Below are 13,150 nucleotides of genomic sequence, written 5' to 3'. Positions count from 1 at the left end.
CTACTTCCCTGCAGCTGGCACCAATGTGCCCCACTTTCCTACCCCTGTCCAACCAATGCCTCTACTTCTTTCTGTGCTTTTGTCTTGGTTCCTTTCTTGCCCCCTCTATGGCCAGTTAAAGCAGGGCAGGGAGATGGGTTTCTTTTGAAGCATCCAGGCTTGCTTCCAATGTTGAGGCCAAAGTTCATGTGGTTAGCACTGCCACCATCTTGACCATGGCTTTGCTGGGTTCTGAGGGAGTGTTTGAAGGAACTTTGGGGGGCATTGGCACCTCCTGTCCCCTCTGGACTGTGCTCTATGACTATGAAGCCACAGGGGAAGATGAGCTGAGCTTGCGGAGAGGAGAAGTGGTTGAGGTTCTCTCTAAGGATGCCGCCGTCTCTGGAGATGATGGCTGGTGGGCTGGTAAAATCCGCCACCGCCTCGGCATCTTCCCAGCCAACTATGTGACTTATCAGCCAGGACGTTACCAGCACCCCCAGTTGGGTTTGTTGGAGAAGTCTGGGCATCAAGGCCAAAACCAAGCAATGGGTGATGGGCAGCCTATAGGTGGCGGAGACCATGTAGCTTCTCTAGCAGAGATTGACTTCCAGCATCTGGAATTGCAAGAGATCATCGGGGTTGGGGGCTTTGGTAAAGTTTACAGAGCTATGTGGCATGGCCAGGAAGTGGCAGTGAAAGCAGCGAGGCAAGACCCAGATGAGGACATCATGGCCACTGCGGCAAGTGTGAGGCAGGAAGCAAAACTGTTTTCCATGCTGAAGCATCCTAACATCATTGAACTTCGTGGTGTAAGTTTGCAGGAGCCCAACCTCTGCCTGGTTATGGAGTTTGCTAGGGGAGGACCCCTCAACAGGGCCTTGTCAGGTTCTTCGCCCACCAGTAGTGGGAGCCATCGAGGTCGGCGCATACCTCCTCATATACTGGTCAATTGGGCAGTACAGATAGCTCGCGGGATGCTTTACTTGCATGAAGAAGCCATCGTTTCCATCCTTCACAGAGACCTCAAATCAAGCAATAGTAAGACAAATTGCATCTTATTTTCCATGTTTGAATGTTATAATAAACTACACTTTGAGAAATTAAACACTGGGTGTACTTACATGCCACGATAAGCTGTGGAATGTATTAACCATGGCTTGTTAGAAAAAGATATAAGAGAACCCTGTAGTACTTTGAGATGAATGGAAATAAAGAAATTTCTAGCATAATGCACTTCAGACCACTTCATTACAGAAGAAAACTGGTTACTAGGTTAGGAATTTCTTTTCCTCAATTAAGCTCCAAAGCACTAGATGATTCCCTTACAGTGGTGTCACTAGGGGAGTGCAGCCCACAGCAGGTGACACCCCAGAAGAGGGGTGACACCTGGCCAAGCGCACCCCTCATCCTGTCATGCACTATTCTACTCATGAGTAGAGTGGCACAGGGTAGTGAGGGAGAGTGTTCACACACACCCCGCCCTGCCACGTGGCAGTCTACTCTTGAGTAAATTGGCACAGAGCAGCGAGGTGGGGGCATGCCCTTTTGCCCCCACCCCCAGAACACCCACACACACACATTGGGTGACACCCTGGGCAGTGATAAAAAGATATCATTATATCTTTTTGCTGAATCAGACTAACATGGCTGCGTCTTGGAATACTACCCCCATGGCTTGTTACTTAAGTGACATTCCTTAGAGCAGATGAAGAAACAATCTGGGGACTCGTCTTCATCTTCCCCACTCTTGTTTTGTTTCCCTTCCGCCTCTTTTGATCAGCTTGGGATGGAGACCTAGAGGAAAAAGGCCAGGGACAAGCCATTCTTTCTTGGTTTGGGCTTGTTCAAGCCATTGGTTTGAACAAGCTAAAATTCATCAACCAACCAAAGGAGTTTAAAAAATGGAAGGAGGGAAATGTGACAGACTTGTCCCTCCATGTGAAAAGTGAACTTTCTGAACTAGAGAGCCTTATCTCTATGTTAAACAGTTCTTGAACTTCCATGCAAAGAAAAGATTTTCCTGTTTAAAACCATCTCTTTTCATGTGAACAATATGCTGACCGAAGGGGTGAGACTAGCATGCTCCTTCACTCCCATAATTAACTACCCTTTGAATACCTCAGTAGAGATACTGTGGATTCAGAGGGTCATGGTGAAACCATGGCTTGTTAGCAAGTGGCTTGTTAGCAAAGGCACGTTAAGTCATCATAACAGATCATATTTCAACAAATTTCACAGGGATTGTGATGTTCTAAATGAAAGTGAATGCATACTTTTGTAAAGTTGAGATTTGGCAAGGTCACAAAGAAGCTCAACTTCTTGTGGCTAGTTGAATAAAAGGGATATATGTACCATTTCTCTTCTTTACTTTTGCCATTCAGAACTGCCCATTCAGTTATTTATAACAGTTACAAGATAATCCAGTTTGATTGCATGAAGTCTCTCTTCTGTTGTCACATCATTGCTTATGCATCCATGTCCATTTCAATGCTTAGCTCTGTTTGCATTCTTAGAACACTTGAACAGCCTATCCATAGCATTTCAGAAAGAAGGGGAATCTCGTTCAACCTTAACTATTGACTATTTAAATTATTTAATCTGTAAAATCCCTTTATGGTGTGAGGAAATAAAGTCAGATTAGGTTTATTTTTTTATATTTTACCAAATGTGTAGTCTTTGGCTCTGTGGAATAGAAAACTACATGAACCTTTGTGCTGTTGTTTCTAGTTCCCTCTTGTTAGGATGGGAGGAAGTAGACATATTTTCCAATGTTATTTTCAGATTGATTTAAGATAGTTTAAACTCAGTTGTCTTGGGTGTCAGTCTGAAGTACCACATCCCATATTTTGCGTCATTCCCCCTGTGGTGCAGATAAAAATAATCAGAAAGGAATAATTAAATACTTTTGAATTGTTGGGGTTTCTTCCTCCAATTTTCATGCCTCCTTTTTCTAAGTCAAATTTAGTTGTAGAAGCATGCAAGTTAAACTTGTAACTTGCAAATTATTCTTGCAAAGTATAGTGTCTAGATCAAGAGAAGTAATAGTGCCACTATATTCTGCTCTGGTCAGGCCCCACCTGGAATATTGTGTCCAGTTCTGGGCACCACAATTTAAAAAGGACATTGAGAAACTGGAGCGTGTCCAAAGGAGGGTGACTAAAATGGTGAAAGGTCTGGAAACCATGCCCTATGAGGAACGACTCAGGGAGCTGGGGATGTTTATCCTGGAGAAAAGAAGATTAAGAGGTGATATGATAGCCCTGTTTAAATATTTGATAGGATGTCATATTGAGGAGAGAGCAAGCTTGTTTTCTGCTGCTCCAGAGACTAGGACCCGGAGCAATGGATGCAAGCTACAGGAAAAGAGATTCCACCTCAACATTAGTAGGAACTTCCTGACAGTAAGGGCTGTTCAACAGTGGAACAAACTCCCATCGGATTGTAGTGGAGTCTCCTTCCTTGGAGGTCTTTAAGCAGAGGCTGGATGGCCATCTGTCAGCGATGCTTTGATTTTGATTTCCTGCATGGCAGGGGATTGGACTGGATGGCCCTTGCGGTCTCTTCCAACTCTATGATTATATGATTCTGTTTCTCCATATTTTGTACTGACAGTGGCCTCATGTCCTGAGTACATTTTCAACATCAGGACAATCAAATATTATGTCATAGCCTTTTCTTTAAGAGAGTTCCAAAGTCTTTTGTGATCAAAACCGTTGCTATACTCCATAAAGCACAGGCTGATTTTCTTTGGAAATTCCCTGAGGTACTCCATTATCCCATGCATATTTGCAACATGATCTCTAGTGCCTCTTTCTTTTTTGAACCCAGTTTGGACTTCTGGCATTTCTCACTCATAATGGCCCGAAACACATGGGCCAAATAAAACTCCTTCCAGGTGCTTTGGGAGCATGGAGTTCAAACGATGCACGCCCCTAAATGATGCATGCCTCTAAACTGCCCAAAAAGGAGTGGTAAAAAGTCACTCCTGCTGGTGGCTGTTTGGGACCACAGCAGCAGCCAGCTTCAGAATCGTAGTGTCCAGTCACCACAGTCCCAGAGTGACAGGGTCAGAGCAGCCTCTGGCCACTCCTTTTGCCCCGTCTACTTCACTCCTTTGTTGTAAAATCTTGAACATCACTTTGCTTGTTTGGTAGATTAATGTAATGGTCTGGTAGTTACTGCAATCTCTGGTGCCGCCTTTCTTGTGGATTGGAGTGTATGTTGAGTATTTACAATTTGTGGACCATTGTTCTGTTTTCCATAATTGTTAATAGATTTTTGTTAGAATTTGAGTGGATTGTCTCTGTAGTTTGATTTACAAAGCAATATGATATGCCATGTGTTCCTGGTGATTTATTTCTCCTAAATGCTTAGTTTTAATAATTAAAAACTTGTACGAAATGGGTTGGATGAGGTCAAACAAGCTTAATACATACAGGACAGAGATGCTCCTGGTCAATCAGTAGACAGAGCGAATAATAAGAATTCAGCCAAATGCCTAATTTGGGCTTAATAAGACTTACCTTGGTTACATCTGTTGGGATTACTGTAACACACAATAAGGTGGAACTGCCTTTGAACAATGTTCAGAAACCTCAAGAACTAGGACAAATTACAGAGGGTAGCCAAATTCCTTGTTACAGCAGTGCTGTTGGCTGTAAGTTTGTTTCCAGAAATGATTCAGAGTGATGGTTAAGAGCTATAGAGACCTATGTAGTCTAGGCTATCTGAAGAACTTTATCATCCCGCTTGAGCCTGAGATTTTCAGAGGAGGCTCTTTCTCCAGCCCACTATCCTCACCACCATTTAGTGGGAATGTGGGAGAGAGCCTTCTTCGTGACTACCCTGCAAGCCCTGGTATTTTCTGGTACACAAGCTCCTTCCTTGCTCTCCTTCCATCAACAGGTGAAAAACTCTGTATTCCAGCAACCATCTGGGAACTGATTTTAAATCTTTTAATAGTGTGCTGTTGTACTGGTTTTATTTTTAACAGACATGTTTAAAATGGTTTTAATATTACAGATCAATTGATTTTCAAGTTTTCATTTATGATTTTAACTTTAGTTTTAACTTTAATAAATAGCCTTGACTACCAACTCTGGGAAAAGATGAGATATAAATGAATAGCAACAGACATGGCAATAAATAGTTTGCATAGATTTTGCAAAGTACAGGGGGTCTTTGTTATGCCCTGGGGTTTGGTTCCAGGATCTCCCCCGAGGATAACAAAATCTGTCAATTCTCAAGCCCCATTTAATATAATGGCATAGCAAAATTGTGTCCCTTATATAAAATGGAAAATCAAAGTATGCTATTTGGAATTCATACTTTTTTGTTGTTGAATATTTTGAAGCTCTGGATGCTTGAATCTGTGGATAAAAAAAATCTGTGGATAAGGAGGGCTGACTGTAACTCATTAGAAATGTGCTTTCCCCCAGCCTGCAGTCTGAACAAGGAAACGTAAGGTGTCTGTACTAAGACAGGATCTGTGTGGATATTATGTTTCCTGTTCAGTCTGGATCCAGCCAATTATGTCTGGCTTATCCAGCACAGATTCATTTGTTTCCTTTGATAAGAGAGGAGAAATTATTAATTAGATGCCTTAGTAATACGTTTGCATACATGACAGCATCAGGCATAAGGAATCTCATAGGAGAAATGTCCTTCACACCATTGGACACTACTTTGAAAAGTACAGAGAGCAGGCATGTCAATAATTTGGCCCTACATAAAATATGCAGCAATGAATAGTGGGTATATACTGTAAGTGTGCTTAATTGGGAGGGCATAGAGACCATGTTCTGAAGCTAATAGTGACTTGTGTGAATTGGTGTTTTTATGTGCATGCATGTGCACACACACATGCACAAGATATATACATAGCCATAGAACCTGTGCACACATGCCATCTCTTTTTTAATCTCAGGTCTCAAGGCCTGGTCCATCTCAGGGCCTGATCCTCAGGGAGACGTGAAGGAACCTTAGGGCAAAAGTGCTAAAGCCTTTAAAAGTGTATGTGTATATATTCACTTGTTAGACTTGGTGGTTTTTATGTGACTCATGGAAAATAAACAAAACAACAATAGATGTAGCAGAATGAGTAGCAAAATATAATGAAAATAATATCTACAGCCAAAGTAAATAACAAGTGAACATGAATGCAAAAAGACAGAACTAAATGAAATGTCAAATCATACAATAAAAAGTAAACATACATTAAGTACAATAAAAAGTAAACATACATTAAGTACTTCCAAAAATGAATCCACAAATTCTGACAGGAAAAACAAAATACATAGGACATAATTCCTCAAAGCCAAAGCACTATGGGCAGGGTGGCTTGAGATATCGCCATGGCTGTCTGTTGCATGTGCCCTGCCTTTGAGGACCCCATACTACCCCAGAAGCCAAGCATCTATGAAATAGAACTTCTTCCACTGCCTTCTTTTCTTCTACTGCCTGTCACAGCTACCTTCAAGTTCATTTTTCTTACCATTACTGTCTCTCGTGTAACCACACAGGCAGAGCAAGTGGATTTTGGCTTTACTGTCTAGACAGAATTGGGTGAATAAGGAAGGTTTACTAGCAAAAATACTCTGTGTCTCCATTCAAGGGGTGGGAACATGTGCACCTCCAGATTTGTGTATTTTAACATCCTTCACCACTAGCTGTGTTGTCCAGCAACATTTGGCAGTACATGTGCCCACCATCCCTCTTCTAGCCGTTGTTCCTCCTTTTCTTATACATGCTGTCTTAAAAAACAGTCCTGATGCCACAACCTTTGTTTCTGACTGACTTTTCAAAGAGGAAGAAAACATAAGATAGTCTGCAAGAAGGCAGTCATAGGCAAGAAGACAGGGGTAATAATTATGTGACAAGAAAAGCTAGGGAACTAAATGGGAATAGCTAGACATCAGACATATTTCGGAGTGGGAAATATTTTATCAAGGACATCGCATCAACATCAGTTCATTTAGCTGCTGCTCCTCACTTCCACACCCCACTGGTATTCAAAATGGCTTACAATTTTTTTAAAAAAAATCAAGCAAAAAGCATGTGACATAAGTAAAAACATTAAAAGTTATTGTTAAAATGCAGTTAAGAAACATATCAAATTGAAAACCTTTTAGGATCAGTACATAAGAAGACAAAAGATAATGATCAGCAAAACAACACACCAGTCTTGTAGTCCAGTCTTTCCCATAGATGCCTGATTTTACAAGCTTTGTATGGTCTGTTAGCAGATATTATAGCCACCTAGTACTTTAGTTTGGGCCCAAATACCCTAAAGGCATCAAATCCCATCTGATCCTGGCTAATAAGCAGGGTCAGCCACGTTTAGTACTTCAGTGGGAGATTGCCAGTGAATACCAGGTTCTGTAGACTATACTGTACTATGGTAAAATGGTAAAATGCTGGTCATTAATGGGGGAGGGACCCTGTTTTAACCACCTAAAAATGTATAACTAAGTTTAATGACCTTTCCTGTACAGAGTTAATTAGAAATTATGACAAATGTAAGATTTCTTCCCATCTCCACCCTATATTATGTGCAAAAGGCTGATTTATTGCTAGTCAATGTCATGGTGCTACTTTTGCTCTGCATGTTGACATTCAGTGATGCAACAAATAGGAGATGCATAAGAAAATAATAAGGAAGAGATCCCTTGGGAACTGCATTGCTGTCAAATCAGATCTCTTTCTGCTCACTCTGGCAAAGGCTCATACAGTACATCAGTGGCAAATGACACAAGTGTTTCTGTTTTTGAGTTTTTGGCCCCAGTTGTGTAGCTGCCCCAGTTGTGTTACACAGAGAGGCAGGATACAAATAAATTTTATTATTTTATTATTTATTAATAAAATGATTTCTGACAATCTAGTGCAGACACCATAGTAAAGAACTAAATCATGGAAGATGTTTGTTCCTTTGGTTTCCTTACCATGTAAAACATTCAGTGCTAATCCTTTATGAGTTTATGAACTTGCTACAGGAGTGTTTTCTGGACCTGTACAAGAACGTAAATATTGTCACGCTGGATCAGGCTGAGGGCTTTTTGCCTAGTCCAGTTTTATGTCCTCAGCAGCAAGCCAAATATTTCAGAAAGATCAACAGTACAATGGAGATAGTAATCCACACCCTGACTGACCAAGCATCCAGTGTTCTTCATATACCTTCATGGATGCCACCAGTATTTCCTAGGTGTACTCAATATTACATCTCAAAGGACCATTTGATAACTCCAGTAGTACTAGATTTCTTCTGTCTGTGATCACATGAAGATATGCCAAATTTGAGCATAATTTGAGTCATGCAGATTTTAAAATCTTTACATTCTTCTTTGAATTGGGCCTCAGTCATGTCATAGTAGCTGTGTCATAGTGAAAGTGTATGTGAGAGTTTAATTTGACTGGAGGCAAACCCTGTTTCTTTTATGTTTAAAAATGATTTAATTAGGAACTTTGGTCATTGCAAAAAAAATGAGAAATTAAAAGATTTTTTGTCATTTGCCTTCAAGTTAGTTCTGATTTATTGGAAGTCTGAGTTTTCTGAGGCTTGCTGTTTGCTGTTGATGTCCTTTTAGGCTGAGAAAGTGTGGCTTGCCCAAGGTTACCCCGTTAGTTTCCAAGCCTGAGAGAAGAACTGAACCTTAGTCTCCTGGAGTTCTAGTCCAGCATTCACACTTCTACACCATGCTGGCTCTTAACTAAAAAATATACCATGTGATTAAAAGAGATCTGGGATTGCTACTCTGTTTTCCAGCAGCCTCTAAATAAACCAACTTGTAAAGCCCTGGTGGTGCAGTGGTTAAGTGCCTGTACTGCAGCCACTCACTCACAAACCATAAAGTTGTGAATTCAGTACCAGCAAAGCGCTCAAGCTTGACTCAGGCTTGCATCCTTCCGAGGTCGCTAAAATGAGTACCCAGCTTGTTGGAGGCAATTAGCTTACACTTTGTAAACCACTTAGGGAGTGGTTAAGTGCACTGATCAGCGGTATAGAAATGTGTTTGCTATTGCTATAAATAGACTAAGCAGGGAACATGGGAGGGGTGGTGCCTGGAACTGATATAAATGATGGATACCTCCCGTTTTCCTGGTTGCTCTGCAGTGAGGAAATGTCACACCTGAAGCTGACAGGAGTGAGGATTAAGGAAAGGAGCCCCAAGTGTGCTAGTTTAAATGGACATGTAACTGCCAAGTGGAAATAGGGCAAGGAGCAAAATGAGGAGTAAGATGAATAGGAGTTTGGAGCCAGTAAAGAGAAGAGCCATATAGTGTCAAGGATTAAAAAGGGGGAGCAGTCATGGATTGAAAGGGGGAACAGCAGGGATGTGAGTGGAAAAGTTAAGGCATTGTCCTCAAAAGAGAATTCTGTCCCCCATGAAATTCTCCCGCAGTCCTGAAATTTCTAGCATTGCAGAAAGTGAGACCTTAAAAATTGTTCATACCTAGAACTATTAGATTTGCTGTTTTTGTATTATCTTGGGAACTTAGCTGGTCTTGTTTCACTGGATACCTAAACTGTACAGCTAAACAGTCAATTTGTAAGTTACTGCAATGCTAAAAATGTAGGAGCTGCAGGAAAATTTCAAGGGGGCGGCAGAACTCGTTTTTCAGGGCAATACCCCCACCCCTGCCAGCTTTGTGAATCACAGAACCATATATACTTGACTATGGAATGTATAACACAGGAAAATGCCATGCAAAAAACGGGATTTAAAAGTTAGAAAAAACCTGCAAAAGTAGGTTGATTTCCACACATGTTGTCATTAAACTTATGTTAACCCGAACGGAAAGTAAACAAAAGCTGCACTTTTTCACTTTCTGGATTTTCTGAAACTAAAAAGGAGCAGCTTTTGTCTACTTTCCTTCCACTTTCCATTTGGGTTAATATTAGTTTAACAATGATGTCGTATAAAAATCAACCTGCTTTTGTTGGTTTTTTCCAATTTAACTCCCGGTTGCTGCATGGGATTTCCCCCATGTGATAAACTCTGCAGCTTCATGTATAAGTCAAGCTCAGGTTTTGGGGCCAAAATTATGGGTTTTGATATGACCCATGAATAAGTTGAAGGTAAAACTTAGGGACATGTAAAAGAAGAAGTGAAGGAAAAAGATGCCAGAGTACTTAGAAAATTCTGGCAGGTATAACTGTTTCTGTTCACCCTAAAGGCTTGATGGATGAGGAGGGAGCTACCATGGCTGTGCAGTGTGTAGGGGTTAGGGAAATGCACACATGTTAAAAAGAGTAAAAAGACAAAGCAAAGCAAATGGCAATTATGCTAGTAGTGATTATAGAAAGTACAGGGGGTTGGTGCTTCTTTTAGATGTTCCTGGGACAGACTAAGCCAGTGATGGTGAACCTTTTAGAGACCCAGTGCCCAAACTGCAACCCCAAACCCACTTATTTATTGCAAAGTGCCATGTCCCTCTGGCTTTCTAGTAACAAACTCTGGCAAACTGTGTTGGGGCGATGGCACGTGTGCCCACAGAGAGGGCTCTGAGTGCCACCTCTGGCATGTGTGCCTTAGGTTCGCCATCACTGGACTAAGCTCTCACCTTTCACCACTCTGTTCAGAGAAGGAAGTGGTTCCTTTTTGTTAAGAGTTAAAGTACAATATAGGCTGACCATACGTACTGTTTTAAACAATACAATACTGTTGTTTTAACATAAGTGACCGTAAATGTTCCTTTTTTAATAAACCCTTGCCAGGTCAAGCTTCCTGGCAGGGCTGTGCTACCCACCCACCATCTCCCAACTCCTTCTGGGTTTGGATGGGCTGCTGATCAGCAGGAAGGGAGAAGGTGGCGGCGGCTTTGGTGGCACCAATGGCAGCTCCACATTCCTCCCTTCCCTAGAAGGAAAAGGGTCCATGAATGTGTTTGCTGCCACCACTTCCTTTTCCCACCTGGCCAACCCTGGAAGGAGCTGGTGGAGGGAGGCATCATCCCCTTGTTGCTGTTATTGTTGATATTTATGTATTTATAGATATATTTTTCCCAGAACACCCCACTGCCCCCCCCATTCACTTTTAATTTTGCCTTTCTTTCCTTCATTTGATCCTTTCTCCCCATATTTTATCTTTTCTCCCCTCACTTTACCAACAAGCATTCTCTCTGGGATTTCCCTTCTTTTTTAGGGAGATAGTTTGAGGGAAACAGATCTCCTTCTGTGAAGGTGTGGTACCCTATCGATTTTCCTTAGCATCCTTCTCTCCCTCTAATTTTGCCCTCTTTAAGCTATACAGGGGCTTAATCTCTTGTATCTAGGTTCAGAGACCTGCTCCCCCCCTTTTTTGCACCTTTATCTCTATACATATATTTTGGTTAAAATCTCGTGAGGGTAATAAAAAATATCTTGCGTAGCCTGCACATTTCTATGCCTGGTAGCTCATAGTGCCATTGATATGAAACCACTTCTTTTGCAATGGTTTTGGGCTGTGTTAGGTGGCCTCTGCATGATCCAGGTGTGTGTGTCATGTGTACCCCCCACCTCCAGATCAGCCTGACAGTGGCCCTGTGGAGTTGTCTGTTTGAGGCATTTGTCTCAAGTAAATATGTCCCGATTTTTCCTCAAGGAAATATGGTCTGCCTAGTCTAGTATTTACATTGACAAATGGATCAGATGACCTAGGTTTTTGGGTCAATTTTTTGACCAAAAAAATGACTTAGGCGCGTTACAGACGTGCACAAAGTACGCGTGGAGCATGTATTAGGGTTAGGAAGGGGTGTCACTTCCTGACACTCCTAACCCTAATACGCGCGGAGCGTGTAGAAAATGGCAGCGCCCTATACACATGGGCGCCGCCATGACTGCGTCACAACCGCGCTGACTCCAAACGGGACAGCGCGGAAGTGACGTAGTGGGGCTGCGTGAGGGCGCCTGGGGCGCCCTTTCCGCGGCCCCAGAAGGAGCTCCGTTTTGGAGCTCCTTCCAGGATTTGCGTTGCTGGCGCAGCCTCTACACAGCTGTGCCAGCAACGCAAATGAGAAAAGGGCCAAGTGGCCCCTTTCTCTTGGTCCCCCCGCCGCCGGGTGTCCCCCAAAGACACCCCCTTCCAGGCCACGGGGAAGCGGCCTTTTGCCGCTTCCTCACGGCCTGGAAAGCGGCAGATCTGGGCCTCAGAGGCTGCCGTTGTGGCAGCTGAGGCCCCGATACAGCGGGGAAAGGGCCAGTTACAGGCCGCCCCAAACAGGCGGTCTGTAATTCACCTTATACTCTTGTACAGCAGAAGTTTGAGAGGGAGAGGCCAAAAAAAGGTGTAAGAGAAGAGCATTCAGTGGGGGAAAATATGGTAGACTAAAGGTGCCAAGGTTGGAGGGACAGAAGAAGAAAAAAATCTTTGTTTTAAAGTTTGTAAAATTTGAAATGGTTTTATGGTTAAAAGATAAAAATGGCTTGAATGCACATACGCACATACACAATTACTTGTATAACAAGTTCACATTAACTGCCAGAAAAGTTCCAAGATGTCAATTTAACATGCTTTTGCAAATGAACACAAAAATAGCTCATTTTTTAAATGGAAGTTTCATGTCATGTACTTTTATCTGTTCCAATTTGATTTTGTGTGTTACTTTAGAGAAAAAAATTAATTGGACACTAACAACATGATCTAATTTTGACGAAAATTGGCAGAAACATTTTGTCATTATTTTACGAAACCATGCAATTGGAAGATGCTTTGTAGATCATCTTGTCCTTGCTTGATTTGCAGCAAGGAAGAATCTCCCCTCAATTCACAGGCTGGATTCATTGCTCTTCTTGGTCAAAAATGTTTCCTAATATTCAACCAAAGTCCTGTAATTTAAGCCCATGAGATCTGATTCTGCCCTCTGGGTGAGCAGAAGTCAAGGCTGTGTGTGTGTGTGTGTGTGTGTGTGTGTGTGTGTGACAGTCCTGTAAGTATTTGAAGAGTTCTGTTAGTCTTCCCTTTTTTCAAGTTAAACATGCTGAGTTGCTTCTATGATTCTTCACCGGATCTCCTCTCACACACCTAGCCATCTTCAGTCCCTTTTGGACTACACATTTATATAGGGTTGCCATAGTTGGCGAACTGAAAACCGGGACAAATGTAGGACAAGGTTTAAAAATGTAGGACTTTTTTTTTTAATTTCCTAGACAGGAAATTAAAAAAAAAAGGTCCTACATTTTTAAACCTTGTCC

General features: G+C 42.0%; 1 protein-coding gene across 3 annotated transcripts in view; it reads left to right on the top strand.

Moving 5' to 3' along the window:
* Positions 1-6: 6 nt before the first annotated feature.
* The window catches only part of MAP3K21 (mitogen-activated protein kinase kinase kinase 21), an 87,391-nt gene continuing 74,247 nt past the window's right edge, over positions 7-13,150 (top strand). For all 3 annotated transcript variants that reach the window (XM_042446565.1, XM_042446564.1, XM_042446566.1), the window contains exon 1: positions 7-1,020. In XM_042446565.1, the coding sequence (XP_042302499.1) occupies positions 216-1,020 (805 nt within the window). In that variant the 5' untranslated portion in view covers positions 7-215. The remainder of the gene's footprint in view (positions 1,021-13,150) is intronic.

This window comes from Sceloporus undulatus, chromosome 1, assembly GCF_019175285.1.
Source record: "Sceloporus undulatus isolate JIND9_A2432 ecotype Alabama chromosome 1, SceUnd_v1.1, whole genome shotgun sequence".
Taxonomy (NCBI): Eukaryota; Metazoa; Chordata; class Lepidosauria; order Squamata; family Phrynosomatidae; genus Sceloporus; species Sceloporus undulatus.
Note: the sequence above shows the minus strand (reverse complement) of the source record. Positions and strands in the feature narration are given on the sequence as shown.